General features: G+C 42.5%; 1 protein-coding gene across 6 annotated transcripts in view; it reads right to left on the reverse strand.

Moving 5' to 3' along the window:
- Positions 1–9,001: 9,001 nt before the first annotated feature.
- The window catches only part of LOC112261629 (fermitin family homolog 2), a 91,873-nt gene continuing 77,399 nt past the window's right edge, over positions 9,002–23,475 (reverse strand). For 4 of the 6 annotated variants that reach the window (XM_024437102.2, XM_024437103.2, XM_024437105.2 and 1 more), the window contains 8 exons: positions 17,298–17,347; positions 16,036–16,160; positions 15,779–15,885; positions 15,417–15,641; positions 13,115–13,135; positions 12,190–12,314; positions 11,818–11,959; positions 9,002–11,624 (listed from right to left, as the gene is read on the reverse strand). In XM_024437102.2, coding sequence (XP_024292870.1) covers positions 11,451–11,624; positions 11,818–11,959; positions 12,190–12,314; positions 13,115–13,135; positions 15,417–15,641; positions 15,779–15,885; positions 16,036–16,160; positions 17,298–17,347 — 969 coding nt within the window. In that variant the 3' untranslated portion in view covers positions 9,002–11,450. The remainder of the gene's footprint in view (positions 11,625–11,817; positions 11,960–12,189; positions 12,315–13,114; positions 13,136–15,416; positions 15,642–15,778; positions 15,886–16,035; positions 16,161–17,297; positions 17,348–23,475) is intronic. The other 2 variants (XM_024437104.2, XM_024437107.2) reach the window with 1 other exon arrangement.

Here is a 23,475-nt window from a genome sequence, read left to right on the forward strand (position 1 = left end):
CTCTCATGAGGACCGCCACAGGAAAAGAAGACCCAGAGTTACCTCTGCTGCAGAGGATAAGTTCATTGGTGTTACCAGAAATTGTAGGCCAAATAAATGCTTTACAGAGTTCACAGCATTCTGACAGCACACAGCACTCTATAGTAATAAGACATCCTATCTGGTATGCGCTTAATGGGACTATCATTTGTTTTTCAACAGGACAACGACCCAACACACCTCCAGGCTGTGTAAGGGCTATTTGACCAAGGAGGAGAGTGATGGGAGTGCTGCATCAGATGACCTAGCCTCCACAACCACCCGAGCTTAACCCAATTGAGATGGTTTGGGATGAGTTGGACCGCAGAGTGAAGGAAAAGCAGCCAACAAGTGCTCAGCATATGTGGGAACTCCTTCAAGACGGTTGGAAAAGCATTTCAGGTGAAGCTGGTTGAGAGAATGCCTAGAGTGTGCAAAGCTGTCAAGGCAAAGGGTGGCTACTTTGAATAATCTAAAATCTAAAATATATTTTAATTTGTTTAACACTTTTTTGGTTACTACATGATTCAGTATGTTATTTCATAGTTTTGATGTCTTCACTATTACTCTACAATGTAGAAAATAATAAAAATAGAGAAAAACCCTAGAATGAGTAGGTGTGTCCAAACTTTTGACTTGAACTGTATCCACACCGTATCCATCTATCTAATATAACTTTGTGATTGGTTGAGGAGCAGTATTGCAGACCCTAGCACTCCCTCTCTCTGAGTTCCATCACCCTGAGGGCTGCTTTCACCCCTTCCAACCCTTGCAACACACACTCCTCACACACACACACACCTCTCACACACACCTCTCACAGTGGAAAACATAAACATCATTCCTGCCCATGACATCACTGTGGTGGAGCTGGGCTCCAGGAGAGGAGGGAGTGAGAACAAGGCGCCCTAGTCCCTGTGTAGAGAATAGGGTAAACAGGGGGATGAGAGGGGAGCGGAACGGTAAGGCCGCTCTTCTCCTAGCACGGGCCGCTTCTCCTCTCCCCATGCGGACAGATGGCTGCCTTCTCTGATTCAGAGGGGTTGGGTTAAATGCGGAAGACACATTTCGGTTGAATGCATTCTGTTGTGCAACTGACTAGGTATCCCCCTTCCCTTCCTCTGACTGATCAAACACTCCATTCAAACAGGGCATTCATGTGGCTTGTTTATTCAAATCAGTATGTTGAAGAGTTCATACCCTGGTCATTACAGTGAAATAGGATTACGTGAGAGATGTAGGAGAGAATTGATCTTTTATCATCTGATGGGTGGGAAAGCAGGGCATGAGATCTGCATGTAAGATTAATATACATGTGTATAGTTTATAGAGGACAAGGCTTCATTTCTAGCGTGTGTGTTTGGTTGTGTATCTCCTTGAACCAAACAGTGGGAGTAAATCAAACAACAAAGAGCATGTTTTATATTCTTTCATCAGAGTGATTTACTGGCTCTTGTTAAATCTTGTCTTATTTTTCAACATTTCAAATCAAACAAATGTTATTGGTCACATACACATTCTGCAGATGTTATTGCGGGTGTAGTGAAATGCTTGTGTTCCTAGCTCTAACAGTGCAGTAGTATCTTACAATTCACAACAAAACACAAATCTAAAGTAAAATAATTGAATAAAGAAAATATATAAATATTAGGATAAGCAATGTCGAAGTAGCATTGACTAAAATACAGTAGAATAGAATACAGTATATACATATGAAATGAGTAAAGCAGTATGTAAACATTAAAGTGATTAGTGATTCCATGTCTATGTATATGGGGCAGCAGCCTCTAAGATGCAGGGTTGAGTAAACGGGTTGTAGCCGGCGAACGATGGCTATTTAACAGTCTGATGGTCTTGAGATAGAAGCTGTTCTTCAGTCTCTCTGTCCCAGCTTTGATGCACCTCTGCTGACCTCGACTTCTGGATGGTAGCGGGGTGGACAGGCCGTGGCTCGGGCGGTTGATATCCTAGATGAACTTTCTGGCCTTCCTGTGACATCAGGTTCTGTAGGTGTCCTGGAGGGCAGGCAGTGTGCCCCCGGTGATGCGTTGGGCAGACCGCACCAATAGTGGACATCTTGAAGCAAGTGGGGACAGTGCATACCCAAATTATTTTGTTCCAATTCGAGTAGATTTGTGTGAAGTCAAATGCTAATCGTCATTCATCTCACAACCTTTTATTAACGTTAGGCAGGAGAGGCAGGCTGAATTTCTGTGACACGTCACCCATAGCCATACCATTTATTTGAGTCACACAGTTGGGTCGTGACCTGACTCGCATTATAAATAACCTAACTTTTCTTGCGTTCTGCTTTATGTCTCACGATTCCCTTGTTCAATTAAGTTGCTCTGCTCGAGTGTATCTCAGTTTAATACCTAATCATACTTTATTCTAGCACAATGCTCCACACAAGCGGAAGTAATTAAGCTCTGTTGAGCATTTCGAATTGGATCAGATTCACTATGGTAATTCGACTGAACATTTCTAAAGAAAACAATGAAACAGTGTTTAGAGTGAAGGTGCAGTATGCTTTATAATTCCAACTACTACTTCCTTGATGAGGTACGGTCAGGCATAACGGTTCGTCTTTAGAAAGACTTTCTCTGCTGTTGAACAATGTGTCACGTGACTAGGATTGTTCAATGACCTTTCAATCACAAGGTGAAAGCAGATCTACTCTACAGCCTGGCCTGTGGTATACACCAGGAAGAAAAAGAGTAGACTGTACACAAACATACACTTGTTTTGTGCTTGCTGTATTACCTTACAACACTTCCCGTTCAACAAATATGTTTGAACAACACAGTACTATGCAATTATTTCATCTCAGGGAACCCTTATTGAGTACTTGCTGTGAATACATTATTTCCTATCCCAATATGTTATATAATGTTCATCAGCAAAGAAGAAGAATCTGCACTCCAATATAAACTCAAATTAGTTTGAACATTATCACAATAAACACATAAGGGAGAATTGACATGTATTGCAGAGCAATTATATACTAAATAGTGGGCCGCCAACGATGCACTCTAGAACTGATGTTAAACTGGAAGCTTTACATGTTGCCAGTGCCTTTTTATATGGAGACTTCCCTGAGAAGCCATTTCAGCAGGAAAATATCATTGAAAAGACATTTACAGCATTTTGATTTCCTATATAAACTCTATAAAATCACTTTGATTAGACTTTGAGGCAATAAGTATGAATCAATTAAGGGCTTTCAAGCAGTCACAAGTAATTCATTTCTGGTCAAAAGAAATCGTACTTGTAGTAGGGCGGTAGGTAGCCTAGCAGTTAGAGCACTAGGCCAGTAACCAAAAGGTTGCTGGTTCAAATATCTGAGCTGACTACATGAAAATCTGACGATATGCCCTTGAGCAAGGCTCTTATCCCTGATTTGCTCCAGGGGTGCTGTACTGCTTGCTATGACTGACCTGGTAAAACAACACATTACACTTAACCTCTCCAGTGTGTGACAATATGAAGTGCATTGTGCTAACACTGAGAAAACATTTCATCTTGCGCTTTGCCTAAAGGCAGCATCTTAACTTAGATGTGAAAGCAGGAATTTCAGAGGAATCCCTGTATTGGTTAATATTCAGCCATGTGGAGTACAGTGCCTTGCGAAAGTATTCGGCCCCCTTGAACTTTGCGACCTTTTGCCACATTTCAGGCTTCAAAAATAAAGATATAAAACTGTATTTTTTTGTGAAGAATCAACAAGTGGGACACAATCATGAAGTGGAACGACATTTATTGGATATTTCAAACTTTTTTAACAAATCAAAACTGAAAAATTGGGCGTGCAAAATTATTCAGCCCCCTTAAGTTAATACTTTGTAGCGCCACCTTTTGCTGCGATTACAGCTGTAAGTCGCTTGGGGTATGTCTCTATCAGTTTTGCACATCGAGAGACTGACATTTTTTCCCATTCCTCCTTGCAAAACAGCTCGAGCTCAGTGAGGTTGGATGGAGAGCATTTGTGAACAGCAGTTTTCAGTTCTTTCCACAGATTCTCGATTGGATTCAGGTCTGGACTTTGACTTGGCCATTCTAACACCTGGATATGTTTATTTTTGAACCATTCCATTGTAGATTTTGCTTTATGTTTTGGATCATTGTCTTGTTGGAAGACAAATCTCCGTCCCAGTCTCAGGTCTTTTGCAGACTCCATCAGGTTTTCTTCCAGAATGGTCCTGTATTTGGCTCCATCCATCTTCCCATCAATTTTAACCATCTTCCCTGTCCCTGCTGAAGAAAAGAAGGCCCAAACCATGATGCTGCCACCACCATGTTTGACAGTGGGGATGGTGTTCAGGGTGATGAGCTGTGTTGCTTTTACGCCAAACATAACGTTTTGCATTGTTGCCAAAAAGTTCAATTTTGGTTTCATCTGACCAGAGCACCTTCTTCCACATGTTTGGTGTGTCTCCCAGGTGGCTTGTGGCAAACTTTAAACAACACTTTTTATGGATATCTTTAAGAAATGGCTTTCTTCTTGCCACTCTTCCATAAAGGCCAGATTTGTGCAATATACGACTGATTGTTGTCCTATGGACAGAGTCTCCCACCTCAGCTGTAGATCTCTGCAGTTCATCCAGAGTGATCATGGGCCTCTTGGCTGCATCTCTGATCAGTCTTCTCCTTGTATGAGCTGAAAGTTTAGAGGGACGGCCAGGTCTTGGTAGATTTGCAGTGGTCTGATACTCCTTCCATTTCAATATTATCGCTTGCACAGTGCTCCTTGGGATGTTTAAAGCTTGGGAAATCTTTTTGTATCCAAATCCGGCTTTAAACTTCTTCACAACAGTATCTCGGACCTGCCTGGTGTGTTCCTTGTTCTTCATGATGCTCTCTGCGCTTTTAACGGACCTCTGAGACTATCACAGTGCAGGTGCATTTATACGGAGACTTGATTACACACAGGTGGATTGTATTTATCATCATTAGTCATTTAGGTCAACATTGGATCATTCAGAGATCCTCACTGAACTTCTGGAGAGAGTTTGCTGCACTGAAAGTAAAGGGGCTGAATAATTTTGCACGCCCAATTTTTCAGTTTTTGATTTGTTAAAAAAGTTTAAAATATGTCCCACTTGTTGTTGATTCTTCACAAAAAAATAGTTTTATATCTTTATGTTTGAAGCCTGAAATGTGGCAAAAGGTCGCAAAGATCAAGGGGGCCGAATACTTTCGCAAGGCACTGTATTACTGCTACAGTGCTAACTAAATGGGCTGTGACGCATCCAACATTAGTCATCACTAGGACCCTGACCAAGAAAAAAAAACTGGCCATTAGTTATAGTTTATACAGCCAATATAGAACCTACAGTATAGCTTGGGTCTTTCTTCATCAGAACATTTCACACCGCCTCACTTATCAGCACAACGCACTCTGCTAACAAGAAATAATGCATTATCACGGTCTGGGACGAATGAGATCCTTAGTGCAGTCGTCTATCTTTACATATACACTACAGTTCATAGCATAGCTTCTCCTCTGCAGTCCCTGTATCAACTGCAGAGACCTCATCTTCAACACATCCCACCCTTGTCTCCCCATGTCCCCAGCAGGCAGTAACCCAATCAGTGACGACTCTTTGTTTTGTTGTCAGATAACTGTCAGCCGGCCAGCTAATTTAGCCAATCAATGGCCAGACAGCCCCTGGGTATGACAAGCAGCTGAGGAGCCAATTCTATTTTCCAAAGTCCAATTTGGGCTTTATTACAGTCAGTGTCTCACATCGGGAAGTTCTCATATCTATACCGCAGAGGGCTAATGTGGCGACACGTAGGCTGTCGGGTCCCGGGGATGAATGGTGGTGACGGAGCTTATTGCCTATTACGTTTCTATGGTGGAGGGTGTTAGAGATGTTAAGCAGCAGATATGGAATCAATAGATACCTGGAAACGGATGAGCTGACTTAGAAGAGGGTAGATTTGGACCCGGTGGGCGGCTCCTGTCACAGTGATCTGCCAAGGACAAGATCATTGATAATACATTTATAATTGATTGTGTTGAGGCGATGTAATTTGGCAACACACAATCAAGAGAGATCTCACTGAGACCTCTTAGACAAGGCGGTTTCTTCTAAACATAACGAAATAGGCTACTGTACGTAATTAATTTGCATACATTTTTATTCCTCCCTTGGCTATCGTTCTCAGTGGTTTAGTGTTGAGATTGATGTTTTTTTTACGACTCTTACACAACATGTAATGTAGGCCTATGTCAATGGAGCACTTCTCCCACCCCCCACAGGACATGCAGGTCCCAGCACCCCTGACTCATTGTTGATCCTCACACCCGTTTTCCATGTTCTTAAATAAGGTCAATGCTCCAGACTGCATTAGCAGTCGTGTGAGAAACAAGATTTTACTGAATTATAAAGAGGCTTTTGGGGGTGACGGTAATGCAAATGAGCCAATTGAGTCAGAATGCCTGAAGCTGCAACCTACCCTGGGAGAGAGGATTATACCTTGAGAGGTTCTGACTAAACACAACTAGAGAGATAATAAAATGTTTACCAAGATGCAGATTTGACTTGGGAAATTATATTTAAAATGTGATTATTATGTGATATTTAGTTAGAATTTGATCAACAAAAAAAAGCAATATCATTTGGGAGTGTGTAAAGGGGTGTTCACAGTGTGCCTGTGAAAGTAACGACTGGCCGCAAATTATACAAACTTTGTTGGCTCCCATTAGACACAGCTCATCTCTATAAACACCATCTGACCTCATCAGAGAAGACACCCTTAGATCATGTGCCAAAGTCTTTATGACGTACAAGCTTCACACTTAAGGCGCATGCCCTGGCCCCAGCCAACAGGTCCATCACTGACATCTGTACGTATCAATGGTCCTTGCTAATCAAACAAGGCTGAGGACGTTCAATACAAGTTGAGTGTTTAATGATTGACTTGACATGATTTGATGTGCGTGCACTAATGTACCTTAACCATGTGCGCTCCATAGCACCTGAGGAAACGAGTACCCTCTACAGGCAAGGAGAAATCCTACAAGGTGGACATAATACATCCATTGTCCAGAATGCAATCACTGTATTTACTAAGGCAGCATCTGAACACAAAGACAAACATGTTTCCCCAGTATGGGAAGATGCCTTCGTCCTGAAATAAATAAATATCCAGCTCCAGAGAATGACTGTTTAATTGCCCATTGGTTTATAGCCTATTGTGGTCTGCTTTCCTGGACGGCATTACACTATTCCAATGTGTAACATTCAGTTTTCCGATAGACTGGGAGTATAGAGTTGCCTGCCAAATACAGTTGGCCTTTTGATGCAGTCATGAGGAAATGTAAGCAGTGCACACATTTTAAACATCAACCTCGATGAGGATGAATGTGTACACGTACGTACGCACACACACACAAACATTAGGAGCACCTTCCTAATAGTTGCACCCATCCTAACAAACAAAAATCCTCATTCAATCAATCAATCAAGTTAAAATTACTCAACCCTCAGTTCCATTACCTTAACTAGGTATGAGGAAGACGAGGAAATATGCTTCCTAGAAATTAAAGCACTGTGGAAGACAGCTGGCACTTGAGTAGTTACGGGTGGTGTCAGATACCTTCCGTGTAATGCATGTCATTTCATTAAATCAGTTGAAACGCAATGTAATTCTATTCAAACTCAACAGGGTGGATTTTCTTTGAAGAGTTCTACTCCTTCTGCTCACATCTCGGTGGACGTCACCCTGTTGTACCATGAGGTCACAGGAATTCTGTGACACTAGGTGGAGTGGCGACGGGTTGAGGACAGGCACTTCCCCACTTCCCATTCAGCATCACACACACAATGGGAATATTCCCTCTGGAGAAGACCCAGGGAAGGGAGCATGGGGAAAGGATGTGGCTGGCTGTGAGATGAGGAACTGACACAAAAGCACACTGAGGATACACACACACACAGCTTTAGTTGGTTGAGTGACATCCTCCATGCAGATATACATGTCTGAACCACTACCCCTAATAAAAATAAGGGTGCTTTGAATAGTACTTTACTGTGTAAATGCTACTGCAGAAGAATGCCTCGTTTTGTCCCGATTCTGTCATTCTGACATCTTTTTGAAGGGCAGGGTGTTCCTTGTAGATTTCATTGTACCCAGAGCTACACGATTAACACCTCATCTGACCTCAGGACAGGACTGGACTGAGGGTGGAGTTCTATTCACATAGAGGGATACTGAATGTAATAGCCCAAGGCAGTAATCTTAAATAATCCTACATGCTCAGATGTCTCTGCGATTCCATGAACATGACTAGATTATACTTCCCATTTTGTTTTCTAAACTGCACTGTGATGTGCATGATAACATTTTCTCTCAGATAATGTAGCTACGATCACATATGTATAATCCAAAGAGACAGAATAAATCCAACCGTCTACACCTCTGACACACTTGCTGAGCATCCCCCCCATGACCCCCCCCCCCCACCTCTGTCGCCTGTCTGAGTCACACCCCACCACCTCAACCTACAGGATGCAAAGACACTGCGGGCACCAGGTGGCCCGAGTGCCATCATCATGGCACCTCCACACCATAGCTGCTCCACAGGTGAGACGGACGGTTGCCGTGGCAGGACGGGGAGCCTGTAAACGAAGACAGTTGGTAACTCTGAGCTCATTTTAACTCCCCATCAATCTGCCACTCTGTTTGACAGATGCCAGATAACATTGGAAGCCGCTTTAAGAACAGTGAGTGACCTTTAGAGAAGTTTGGATCCAGTCCTGGATATGTTGTGAGTGCAGCAGTGGGTGGAAGATTGAGTGGTTACGTACTGCCCTCTGGTGGAGACAGGGTAGAATCACCCAAATTTCAATTGTTGCAGATACAGAAAATTACATACTTTAGCTTTAAAGCGGTATCCTAAATGATTTCTGGTCCTCAGTAATCATTACTGCCTCGATGTTTGAATAAGTAGGAATATAATATTATAACTCAAACCTTAAATAAAAAGTATTTTTATTTTTTAAAATAAATGCATTTCTTTGCAGTCTGAAAACAGCAGGCCATGCACTGCTGCTCTGGACATTGGGGGCAAACAAAAAACAACATTATAGTAGGAAAAAAAAATAGGCTAAGCTTCCTTCTCTTCAGTTAATTTACGCTCGTTTGTCTCAAACACTAGGTTCCATCTCAACTAAAAGGGTCTCCTTCATACCAAAAACATTGTTCAAAGAAAAGCTACAATGGTGATCAAATCTGAAAATTAAGTGATATATTTTTTAAAGGCACTGAACAGAATAAGAGTTTGATAGCCTAGGGAGGTGTCATTGGTGAAATTTTACAGAGCTAGAGCGCAAATTCAGTGCCAAGAAAAAGGCAAGAATAGAAATTAGCAATGTAATTCTGCTTATAGGAGAGGCAAGAAGAAAAAAGTACATTGAAAAGCCCTTTTATCAATGGTTCTGAAAATAATAATAAGTAGTGTGAGACAAATCTTCATTAACTTTCTACCAACCTGGAGTTTGAGACTAGTGTTATCTTCATATATAGATCATGTTAACTCAATAAGACCGTAACATTGGCAGGCACAAATCTTCATACTACACAATGTTGACTAATGGCTCCCCGCTCTTATCTGGGAAAAAAAATACACCCCCCACCCCCCAAAAAAAAAGCAGCAACAAAACAACTGTACAATTCAATTAAACCTGTGTTTTTACATAAGTTACAAAAAACGAATACTTCATTTAATGTTCCTTCATACCGAGAAAAAAAAAACCCGGACTTTGCATAATTCATTCTTCAAACTTGGTGACCTATTGCTGGTGCGTAACAATGAAAACGGTACTGAATAATAGTAATACTATACGGTGTAAGATAAAGAACGTCGATAACATAAAGGAGGCGGCTGCATTTGGGAACGCTGTTATTGGTAATATCCCTCCAGCTGTACTATACATGCACAATGCAATGGCAAGGGTCTGAGTCTCAAGGCAGAGCTGAGGCCTTTCCTACATGCTGTGGGCATCTGACAACCCTATGTGGCTGGCAGCATGTACCTGAGCCACATCATTTGGCCAACAAGCCTTCATGGCACCACATGTTCCATGACAATAACATACTCATTCGCATTTTCAGTAATTACCTCAGGACTTGTCAACATAACCAGAAAAATAACTTCTCAAACAGAGTATCCTTGAGTGACCCCTTCTAGATGATCAAGCACCACACTGACATATTTTAGCTGTAAGAACTAGGCATGGTTATTGAGGTGTTTACAGAACACATTGTAGGACATTCACCCTGGTTGAGCTCTGTGTATATTCAGAACCGGTTTTTCTGACATACTAAATAATCAAGACAACAGGAAAACACGACTGTAGGTGTGCACCAAGGCTTGTTTCAACTCTTCAAGCACACTACTGAACACAGGGGAGAGGAAACTGCCACTGGAGGTATGCTCAGAAAGAAAACACCATAAAAAAACATTAATTTAACTACTACAGCTTATTCATAAAGGGATCATATGTACACTGGAGAAGTGCTTACACGTGACTTCATATGGACTAGTTAGATCAAATGAAAATCCTTCATTGGGTGGAGAGGACAGTCTCTCCATGAGCTATGCGTTCCTCAGCCTTTCCTTAATGACGGAAGGAAATTACCCCATATCACTTCCTGTCTCTGCCGAGGAAGTAAGTGTGTCGCCGTTTTGCTGATACTCAGACTTTGGTGATTGCTACTGCCTATATTGATACTAAAGGGAGTTAATATGTGGGTGTACAATACGTGAGAGTGAAGTGGCACTCCGCAGCATAAATTAGACAGAGTATCATATCACAGGAGTAGCATGTGAGGCAAACCACTGGCCACTTCAAAGACTAAGTAGAGCACCACATCTTACTAAAATGCCAGATTAAAAGAGGAAAACAAAACATGGATAAATAAATCATGTGATTCTTCATTAACACATGATTTTGTGGTCTGGTCGGATTACGACGACGTAGTGGAGTTGCTGACGGGCCAATTTGATCAGTTCCTTCAGGTGAGTCGGAGTACGGGGGGGGTCTCCTGACATGTGATACGTTCTCAGGGACATAGCTTTGTGATAGCTGCTTGAGGAAGTAGACGATGTCCCCTGTGCATTGGAGAATGATGGGGGAGCCACAGGCAGGGTTTGGAGTTCAGAGATCATCTGGGCTGCAGCATTGCGCAAAATATTAGTGTTTACAAATACCTTTGTCAGCATTAACGCAACAAAAAATAAAGGGTGTCAGCTTCTTAACAGCAATAACGATAGTGGGCAGCCGTGTGGGCCTCTTCAGCACAGCTCCAAAATAAAACCAGCAAAAATATATAACAAATCAAATAAACTGATAAGATCTAGTCCCCACCATCCCTCCCCTCTTGACCCCTAATCTCTGACCCCTGGAATAGGGTAGTCAGACTCAGACCCAACCGCTGGTCAGCTTGTAGAACATCTCCTCATCCAGAGACTCGTTCTGGTCCTTGGCGCGCGTGGACAAGAAGATGTAGCCTCCGATGAACTCATGTACCACCTTACAGTCCACCTCCGCACAGATGAAGGCCAGGCTGGGCTCATCTGCAAACTCCACCGTCACCTAGGGCACAGGGTGATCACACAGTCAAAACCATAGGACTTTACAGACAATTCATTTAGTAAAGATGAAAGATTTACATGTGAAATGCCATGTTAAGATGGTAAAGCGAAAACAAACTGACGGTGACTGTATAGATTACTGAATGCATCGTCTCAAACTGTTAATTTCCTGGTCTATAAGCTGAAATTTGTACCATCTTGATCTCCCAGTTGACGTTCCACTGCTTCATGTTGGCGAACCTCCAAGTCTTGATGGCGTCTCCGGTGTTGGCGTCCATCCGGATCAGACGGTTGTAGGTGATACCGATCAGCTCATCCCGCTTCCCACCCTGGAATCTGGGAATGACAGAGAATTCCAAGTGAGCACACTGCTTGGGATGTGGTTCTTGGAAGTAATATGATTATTGGATTTCAACCATGCATCTTTGTATCCGACAATAACATCTCTGTTAGCCATAAAACAACAAGTCCAAAAACAAACAGACACCGAGAGAGGCAGACAGAGACACAGACTTGGGGAAAATGTCTGTTATTTTCTGTATGAAGAAGAAGAGAGAGGGACTCACTTGGCCAGGAAGTGAGTGATGCCAAACTCGGGCAGGGACTGCCAAGCCTGGATGAAGCGCATCTTGGCCTCGATCAGACTCATCTGGGCCACGTTCTGGTGGGCCTCCAGGATCCGGGCCGAAATCTGATTAACACACATTGAAAAGCTGTTGAACACGTGACACACCAACACCACCTCCACTCTGAAACCAAGCCCCAGACGAGCGCTGTTCAATGTTTGTCCTGGAGGGCTGAAACACCTCTGGTTTTCATCCTCCCTTTTTAATAAGGGACTAATTCAGACATGGGACACCAGGTGAGTGCAATTAACTACCAGGTAGAAACAAAACAAAAGATGTTTTTCAGCCCTCCAGGTCCTGAATTGAACAGCCCTGCCCTAGACACAAAGACATTGGTCTACTGTGCACACATGGCCCCACCCTCACCACACTAAAACCACGCTATAAACCCCTAAACCCAAAGACACCTTCCCGTAAATATAGGAAGGCACACAAGGTCACCGAACTAAAGTATGAACCAACAGTTGAGATCCCCAGAGGCCAGTCTAAGTCTAATGGCCCATGAAGTGCCTCCCCGCCCTGGCGCGAGTGTTTCTTTACAGCCCTAAAGTTGAGTTCGGAGCGGAGCAGAGCAGCCCAAACCCATGGTGTATGAGTCAGTGGGATGAGGAGTAGGACAGATGCTGACCTGGGTCGTCAGGACAGACTCACCACTTGACCATCTTACTATCCCATTGAGAGTCTGTTAGTAGTTGAAGGAGAAATGGGGAAATGAGGCTTGAACAAAACTCAGTTAGCAATCACCCTTAGACTGGGAAGTTTCAGTTTTCTTAAGACTAAAATGAAACAAACTAGCTATTGAGACTGTTAAACTACTACTATGGTAAATCTACCACGACCCCAAGACAAAGCCATTTCCACTTACCAGGTCCCTGATATAGCCTGGCTGAAGAGGGAGGGAGGCAGGGATGGAAGAAGAGTGCAAAAGGAGGAGAGGTAGAGAGAAAACAGAAAGGAAGAAAGAAAAACAAGCAGGTGAGAACAAGGCCATCGAGCAAAGAAAATAGCTCCAAAATAAAGCAGCAGAATCCGAATCAGAACAGGGTAAATGAACAGGAGAGTTGAGGTCTGAAGGATCATGCAGCAGTCTCCACGTGGAGAGAAAGCAGCAGCAGTCACAGTACAGTATATGTCAGGGCAAGCAGAGGGTTTAGTTATTTGGACACAAACGATTACAAACTGATTTAATTGATTTACAAGTTCGAAACATTTAATTGGAGTAATTATTTCTTGAAAGACCTGGGTGACAGTTGAAGGTTATATTTAACACTTAACTAGCTTGAGTACTATACTATAGGGCAGGCCAGTTGCCTTGTGTATGCAATTCCCATTATGTCCGCCAGGTGGCAATACCTACCAAGGCATCACACAGCTGTAGCATAGAGAGCTACAGCTCTCTGGATTTGGTTAATTAGCAAAATCCTGGTGTTTGTTATTTGGCCTCTCCAGTTTGCTTTCTCTTATGTAAAACTGTATGTTTAGCTAGGAAGTTAAGAAACCATCTATAAATTCCTGTGCATATCTGCTGGGATTGGAGCACGAAGTCCCATGGGGAGGGGTTGAGAAGAGGAAGTCCAGTTTGGGGGGGGGTAAAGGGAGAGGCAGTACCCTGAAAACATCTCTCCCACAGCACAACTAGCTGACTGACAGAGTGGCTTTTCTCAGCCTAGCTTCCCATTCTGCATTCCCAGGCAGAACTAATTTCCTCAAACTCCCCTCCCAAACACACACAAAAACTACAGAACAAATTCACAAAAAGCACACAATGCTCTTCAAAACTTCCTTTGCTAATCCCACTACCAGTAGCCCTGTCCAGCCAGAGATGAAAGGAGTGTTTCATGAGGTGCCTTTGGGCCATCCCAAAGACAGAGACGGGCCAGGACCACAGCCCCATACAGACAGACTGCCCCACAGGCCTGGGTAAAGAGGCTAGGAGGGGTGAGAATTTGAATGAGATCTGAGTAGGAGGCCCATCACACTACAGACTATACACACACCTATCCTGTTTTTAGGCAGCAAAGCCAAAAACAAGTTTGGCTCTTTCTCATTCCTTTTTTTTTTAGAACAAAAACACAATTTCAATGTGATTCAGTGGACACAGTAATGACTGTTTTAGGATGTCCACCCAGGATAGACATTTCCTGTTTGATGAGCTCTCCCCTCCTCCCTTCTCACTCACACATCAGGAGTGGTCTTTCCCCATGCTCTTTTCCTAGATGACCCAGTAACATGCCAGGCTGAAGCTATGGTTACAGTCCAAACCCAGACTAGTATGGAGTCATCACTTAACCACCGAAACACACACACCCACACCAAAATAACGTCCCACTTTTCCTATACAGCTTAATCAGAACCACATTGAGTGAGTCAGCGAGGGAAGGCCACTCCCCCTCCCATCTGTAGAGGCATGTGCTCTGCAGGTCTAATGTACAGTATATACATCAGCCTGTTATTTACATGGGAACACAAGTACAGAGCACAATTATACTGCCCCTTAAACAAGTTAATCTAATGCATAAATGTGACTTATCATTGGTTGGCTTTGGTGGTTTGCCTCTGAGTTCTCAGTGAGACAACTCCTTTAGGTTGTCTGGATTTCTCTGGCTGCGTCTCTCAATAGTCTTCAGTATTATATTTCCTCTTCTCCTTTCCTTCTTGAGCACAGATCTGGCAGGGCATGGATGGGTGAAATTAACATGGTTGGACCTCTTTCCAGTCAACTAGCTTCCTTGCTAGTCACCTTTCAGTTATAATGACAGAAAGGAGACGAGAGAAGGAAGCTAGTTTAGAGTAAGGAGATCGCCTTAGAGCTTCACTTGTGGTAATCCTCCCTTTTAGACTGCTGAGTGCATGGTCCGCTGTACTGGGTTCCCCTTAGAGGGAAGGTGGGAGCGAGAGAGGGAGGGAGGTTGCATTCCTGTGCAGGACAACCCAGACGCCAGGAGGCGCCCAGCTGGGGTGCATCGGGTAGGGGGTAAACAACAAACTACCCCTGGAACAATTACTTCCCCATTATCTCGCCAGGGTTGTTTTCTGCTGCCATAGCTTTGTCTGTCCACTCGCAGTGTATGTATCCACCTGCATGCATATTTGAATCCATGGCCATTCAGCTGTAGGCTACATAAATGGGGTCTCCTCTCCACACAGACCCTTGTTATTCCAGTTACCTGCTTGTTCTTGTACTTCTTCAGGTAGCGTGGAGACACCAGGCACTCAGAGTTTATGTCGTTGGTGACTGCTGGCTCCGCAATGAACTGGGGGTCAGGGTTCATGTGCTGCATCTTGAGGAAGGACAGAATGTTGTGGACCTCCAGATTGTAGGAGCTGTCTGCCATGGTCTTCCCCTTAGAGGCCAGCCGGCACGCTGCCATCCAGTGGGCATACTGCTTCTCCTGCATGGGGAGGGGAGGGAGTAGACAGAGAGAAGGATGGTGGTTATGATTATAAGATGACTATATGGACTGCATTTACAGTATCAGTGTTTCCCCTGGGGGGGTCTGCCTGTGGGGGGCCAAAGAGCCGTACTCACAGCGTCACACCGCAGCCAGATCTCGTTCATGCCGTCAGCTACCGGGATAAGTAACTTGATGTTGAATTTCTGAGCGGAGATGTTGACATCTGGTGTCACCTCGCAACCTACAAAAACACGAACAGTTCAGAGAGAAAGGGGGCGGTAGGTGGTCAAAGCCATCCATCACACACCATTGGGGATCACACAGACTCAGGTCGTAAAGGAACTGTTGAATTATTTAGTGTGTGTGTGTGTGTGTGTGGGTGTACTAGTACCTCTTAGATTCATTTGGAGAGAGGGTGTCCCATGAGCCTCCTCTTTGCTCTTGTAGCAGGAAATTGTGATGTCCTTGAACGTGCACCAGTACTGCTTGTAGCCTTTCAGTGTCAGTTTCTTTGGCCTGGAAAACACATAGAAGAGAGAGAAAAAGAGCGACAGGGGGGTAAGTCAGTTCTGCTTGAATCACAAAACACATAGCTTAGCAACGCAAACCCAAACCCAGACACCAAGAGGAGAGCCGTCAAGCCACATAAAAAAGGGGGTGCTTTTTCCACTTGAGAGGGGCCAAGTCTAACAGAAAAAGACGAGAGAAAGAGACAGCGAGAGCTTTCTCAGCCTCCTTCTGTGGTCCATAACAGAGTCAGTAGCATGAATGGGAGAGGAGCCAACGTTGGACATGAGTTTTAATGGAGGACAATTACTGTGGAAATACCTCTCAGTAATAGTCTACAGCTTATATTTTTATAACATTATTTAAGCTGCAAGAGCTACCTGCTTGTCAACACGGGCCTGTGGCCAAAAGGCTTTTATGACTAGGGCCAGGGGTTTTACTCACCACCTGACCAGACCAGGAAAAACTTTGGGCGCCTAGCTATGTATAAGATATTGCTCTGTGCCCTAGTTAGAGCCTATAATACAATAATAATATAACATATTCCATTTAGCAGACAAAAGCAACTAAGTCATACGTGCATAGATTTTATTTATGGGTGGTTTCTTGAATCGAACCCACTATCCCAGTGTTACAAGGGCCATGCTCTACCAACTGAGCTACTGAGGACCACTATAACCCGTCATGAGCTAAAGAGGACCATTATAACTGGTCCTAGTCCTAACGTAAACCCAAATCACTGCAGTAATCAGTGTTTTTGATACATCCTGAGCCCCACCAATAAGCTGGTCCTGGGAACAAGCCAGCCCACAAACCCAATCCATACAGCCAAGTTTGATACTGAACAGACAACAGCTCTCCAATTTAGGCCCAAACCTTGTTTCCTGCTCCCATAGTATTAGATTTAACATCCCAGGGACAATGCCTTCTTTAAAGGCGCATGGCCAGTCATTAGCAAACATCAAGAAAGGGCTAAAATGAATCAACGGAGGCAGTCTGGAGAGTTAGGAGGAACTGGCTGGTTGGCTCTTTGCCACTATTCTAAGGTCAGTTTAGAATTTTGCCCTAATGGATTTCAGGATGATACACTGATCCTAGATCTGTGATTAAGACAACTTCTACCACCGAAGCAGTTGTTGAACTTACTTGAAGACTTTGACGTAGTCAGCCAGTTCGGGAATGGACGTGATATCACCCTGAAAGGAAGAGAGGAACAAACATGTTTAGTGCTGGTTGAATGGCTATTATTCAGAAAGGACAAGGACAGGATTATAAAGCACAACTTTAACAATGACCTCAAGTTTGACTTTCTATGTTTGCAATGTCATTGCTCAGAGTTGCATATAAAAGAAAACAGTTAGTTAATCAAGCTTCAACTTCCTCAGATAAGCTGTATAAACTTCAGTTGGTTGGGGCAGACAGTTTTAACAATGGCCAAATCATGTGATACCCACTACCCATACAGAATTGACCAATAATTTATTTATATATATACACTAGGGTGATATACACTAGATAACTGACAGGGGGTGCTGTTTAAGATACCGTACCTCCATCTTGGCACTTCCCCACCTTTGTAAAAACTATTTTAGAAGCTATAGAAATGTATTAATGTCAACATGTGTTTTTACCATGTTTATTCTATTACAGACACCTAATGCATACTTTTAAATTATATGTGAGCTAAACATAGAAATAATCAAATATATAACATTCTCCTTAAAGTATAATTGTTAGAAAGTGTTAATGTTACAGTCCCCACTACAACAACAAAATACTTAAATACACGTCATTTTGTCCTTTAAATATTTAATTGAAATACTGTAGAATTCCATTCATTCTTGTGGAGGACCGCTATTACTGGGGAGTGCCAATATGGCTGACCGGTGGCTTTAAAGCCTCTCACTGACCAACACATAGCATCAGCATTCTAGTCTTTATATACATCATTAGAACGTACACCTTCTGAAGTAGCTTTTTGCCCTGCAGTGAAGTTCTCACCCAGACCCTAGTCAAACTAAAAAAAAAAGGTTTTAAGTGAGAAGTAGGCATTGGTCTGAAGCTGAAAAAGGAAATGTACACCACAATGCGTACTTCACCGATGCTCTAAGGTTTTCCAGCACACAGCTTTGACCTAATGTACTATAGTAGCTATGCTGGTCTATTGTACTACAAATAATGTGTAGGCAGGTTGCTTAGGATTCAAACTTTCTACTACAACCTGAATAATTGCCATGGTTTTTACACCAGAAGGTGCTTATACAACACTATTTCACAACATTATAATACAGCAAAACATAACAATAAAAGTAAAGTAAAAGTACACAATAATGACAAATGGCAACTGAAATAATGTAGTTATTAGTATTTATTTTATATTAACAGCTGATTTTCCAGAGGGAAGCGAAAAACCAGAAACCCATTTAAGCCAATATATGGTATAAACTTAATTATTTTTCACTGATCTCTTGTAACAATAAAAACCAGAAACCCATTTAAGCCAATATATGGTGTAAACTGAATTATTTTTCACTGATCTCTTGTAACAATAAAAACGAGAAAGCTACTGGAAAATACAAAATAATCAACATGTACCTATTAACATGAAAATGTACTTTAAAGTCTACTAAAGAAACGCCTAGTAGGATACTACATTACCTGTAAACAATATTGAGTTATTACAAAATATACAATGTACAATCGTATATTCATCAGATATAGTTCAGGGATGGCCATAATTGCTCTTTAAGCGCTACAGGGTTATGCAGGATTTATTGTTCAAGCACAGTTCTACCACACCTGACTGTACTATTCAAGGTCTCGATGAACAGCTGAGGTCTTGATCAACAGCAGAGTAGTAAAATCAGGTGTGGTAGCACGGGGCTTGAACAAAAAAAGCCTGCATAACCCTGTGGCTCGTCAATAGCAATCTTGGTAACTCCTGATACAAACACTGTGGCAAACTGCTGAGAAACACCTGTAATATACAAAGTCAATAGACAAGTACAAAACACTTTTAAGAACACATATTTACGAATCTGACATTGGATTGGCACGCTAAATTAGGTACAAATGCTCTTAGTAATGCTGTACACAGCTGTCCAACAGCAGTAAAAGAGCACACATTCCCACATTTGTAAATGGCAGTATAAATATGAAAACAGATGGGAGTACTCATTTGGAAGAGAACATAGGCTGCTTAAGTACTACTGATAGTGTACAATATGCTTAAGATGAGTCATCTTTCAGCTCCACCCAGGCCAGCTTGAGACATTTCTTAGTTTCTCAAAAGAAAGTGGCGTCAGAAAAGGAAACGTTTACGACCTGTGCAATTTATTGTGTGCATTTGTACTGCAGGGATGGAGTGCGTGTTTTGGGAAAGGGAGGGGTGTCAAAATCTATACACGACAGAGAATGGTCAAAATATCCCCTCCGGTAGGTGAACCCAGGACCTTCAAATCCGAAGGGCAGTGATGCCAACCGTTATGCTACGAACCCTGTTATAGATACATAAACTTAACACTATTTAAATGGATATCCAGGTTCCCAGGTCAGCAGTTTACACAGATGATTTCAGCCATATGAAAAACCCTCCATAGGAAAATATACCTAGCTACCTTCCTTTTGCTTCTCATCCAACTGGTGTAAGCTAGCTAACTAGCTACAGCTGCTAGATTTCTACTAGTCAAGTTGCTCTACCCGGGCTGCGGTCCAAAACCACTCACAGCCCTCAAATTTTGTGGACACTTCTGATGACGTATCATGATGTCTGACAAGTATACACTTGCAGGGCAAGGGAGCAAGGAATTATTTTTAAATGGACCATCCATGGCCGGAAATTCATCACTCGTTTATCCTGTGACGATTGTGTTTTCAGCCACCGGTAGCTTGTGTGTGTGTTTTATATGCACTGTGTCAATTATGAGTGCATGTCTATGTATATTAAATATATTATTATTCACCTACTGTATGATAGCTATCAAATTAAATAACATTAGCCTGCCTAGCTGGAACTTCTGAAGGAAAATGTTTTATTTCTACAATTTCCAAAAGATTTAAAAATATATATATTTACGCGACGTGTTTGTGCATTAGTAGCACAATTTCAAACTTATTTGCATTCGTTTTTACTTACACTTGTAACGTAAACGCACCCCATTCCGTGCAACTGCAACATTCAAACGAGGCTACAAAGAAAACTAATGGGACTGTAGCGACTGTGTTGACGTCAAAATCGGGGGTGTGAACTAGGTTTCTTTTCAAGGGGTGATTGACATGGTAATGGCTCTATAGTATTGGAGAAAAGTTTTAAAAAACTGACCCTCCGTTACATCGTGACGTGTCGTAACGTACAGCACGCATAAAGGAACTATTTCTGTCTTACAATCTCTCTCCACCAGGTGTAGCACTTCTATCATCCTTTAAAAAACAAGAAATGAACAGTGACGGGAGTAAGGGGGGATACCTAGTCATTTTTTTCGTCATCATTGCATGCGATCATCATTCTCAAAGCCGCTGTTAACTTCGAAGATCACTTTAGCACAGCCCTAAAAACACGATTCAAATTCGACACAAACCTTCAAATAGGCATGTAATGACACATTATATAAACTCTTTATTGTGTTTTATTTACATTTTAAAGGCGATAAGGTGATAAGTTGGACAGATCGAGTGAAAAAAACAAACATCTCTCCTTCTCACTATCACGCATTAGTTTCGCTTCCCCACCTGCCATTTTTAAAAAGACCCGACGGGGCTCATTGCCTGCTTGAATTATGCAGAAATGGGCAGTGTTTAGGTCATGTAATTGATTCTGTTGGAAAGGGGAGAAATTGTGCTTTACAATGGTATGGACATTACCGTTGATCTGGAAGTATTACGTTTTGGGGTGCTAAAATAAGGGCGATTGTACGGACCAAGGCGATGTACGAGTTTACGGTATGTTGACTTCTCCATTGATGTTGTTTTTAAGTTTGAGACTTTCCTTAGCGGATGTACAATCGTCGCAAATTGAATTATGGGGAGTTTCAGGCCCCGGAGTGAACATAATTGTACACTCACAAAGCCGACTAAAAATGAGGGCTGAGGGACTTACATTGCAAACTTCCCTTGCTTGTCTAATCATTTGGACCACCCTCCAAGATGGCAACAGCGATTCCCCAAGGGCATAAGGAGGGTAAGTGGACGAGGGTGTGTCTTCTAAGTGTTTTGACCGCAGCCCCGGTTTTAGAACTCTGAGATTTGGCAAAAAAATATTAGCATTGTCAGAAATTAATTGTCAGAAAAAAAGGTAGCACATTGATTTTTATTGGGCAGAGATGTGCATGTAGTGCCAATTAACTTATCCAGTCTAAATGGATCTAAGTCTAATGGTCACCATATGGACGCTGTAGCCTCGTTTTAATCGGACGTCTAGAATTTGAGCTAGGTTTGGGCAAAAATAATTCTGACAACCGTAATACTAACAAGACCCCGTCAACAATCCAGTATAGTGGTTCTCGGTAACGGCCGGATGGATTATGACGAGAGGTGTGTTGTGTACCTCAAATTTTCATCTACATTGGTGTCATATTGGCATAAATATGATGGTAGTGAGATTTGAATTTAAAATTCCGATTCAACCATAATATGCCACTCTGGATGTGCCCAATAACATTTGCTCTAATTGAATGTACCACTAGAGTAGCATTGAGGTAAAGTACAGTAAATTGCATAACTACGGTAGTGTGTTTTACAGTAAAGTGCAGTAGTTGTTCCAGTGTATTGAGGTCTTGCCTCCCTTCAGGGTGATCTCTGGGTCTGGCAGGGTTAGGGTTACAGTGCCTTGCGAAAGTATTCGCCCCCCTTGAACTTTGCGACCTTTTGCCACATTTCAGGCTTCAAACATAAAGATATAAAACTGTATTGTTTTGTGAAGAATCAACAACAAGTGGGACACAATCATGAAGTGGAACGACATTTATTGGATATTTCAAACTTTTTTAACAATCAAAAACTGAAAAATTGGGCGTGCAAAATTATTCAGCCCCCTTAAGTTAATACTTTGTAGCGCCACCTTTTGCTGCAATTACAGCTGTAAGTCGCTTGGGGTATGTCTCTATCAGTTTTGCACATCGAGAGACTGAAATTCTTTCCCATTCCTCCTTGCAAAACAGCTCGAGCTCAGTGAGGTTGGATGGAGAGCATTTGTGAACAGCAGTTTTCAGTTCTTTCCACAGATTCTCGATTGGATTCAGGTCTGGACTTTGACTTGGCCATTCTAACACCTGGATATGTTTATTTTTGAACCATTCCATTGTAGATTTTGCTTTATGTTTTGGATCAGTGTCTTGTTGGAAGACAAATCTCCGTCCCAGTCTCAGGTCTTTTGCAGACTCCATCAGGTTTTCTTCCAGAATGGTCCTGTATTTGGCTCCATCCATCTTCCCATCAATTTTAACCATCTTCCCTGTCCCTGCTGAAGAAAAGCAGGCCCAAACCATGATGCTGCCACCACCATGTTTGACAGTGGGGATGGCGTGTTCAGGGTGATCAGCTGTGTTGCTTTTACACCAAACATAACATTTTTGCATTGTTGCCAAAAAGTTCAATTTTGGTTTCATCTGACCAGAGCACCTTCTTCCACATGTTTGGTGTGTCTCCCAGGTGGCTTGTGGCAAACTTTAAACAACACTTTTTATGGATATCTTTAAGAAATGGCTTTCTTCTTGCCACTCTTCCATAAAGGCCAGATTTGTGCAATATACGACTGATTGTTGTCCTATGGACAGAGTCTCCCACCTCAGCTGTAGATCTCTGCAGTTCATCCAGAGTGATCATGGGCCTCTTGGCTGCATCTCTGATCAGTCTTCTCCTTGTATGAGCTGAAAGTTTAGAGGGACGGCCAGGTCTTGGTAGATTTGCAGTGGTCTGATACTCCTTCCATTTCAATATTATCGCTTGCACAGTGCTCCTTGGGATGTTTAAAGCTTGGGAAATCTTTTTGTATCCAAATCCGGCTTTAAACTTCTTCACAACAGTATCTCGGACCTGCCTGGTGTGTTCCTTGTTCTTCATGATGCTCTCTGCGCTTTTAACGGACCTCAGACTATCACAGTGCAGGTGCATTTATACGGAGACTTGATTACACACAGGTGGATTGTATTTATCATCATTAGTCATTTAGGTCAACATTGGATCATTCAGAGATCCTCACTGAACTTCTGGAGAGAGTTTGCTGCACTGAAAGTAAAGGGGCTGAATAATTTTGCACGCCCAATTTTTCAGTTTTTGATTTGTTAAAAAAGTTTGAAATATCCAATAAATGTCGTTCCACTTCATGATT

Source organism: Oncorhynchus tshawytscha, linkage group LG11, assembly GCF_018296145.1.
Source record: "Oncorhynchus tshawytscha isolate Ot180627B linkage group LG11, Otsh_v2.0, whole genome shotgun sequence".
Lineage (NCBI taxonomy): Eukaryota > Metazoa > Chordata > Actinopteri > Salmoniformes > Salmonidae > Oncorhynchus > Oncorhynchus tshawytscha.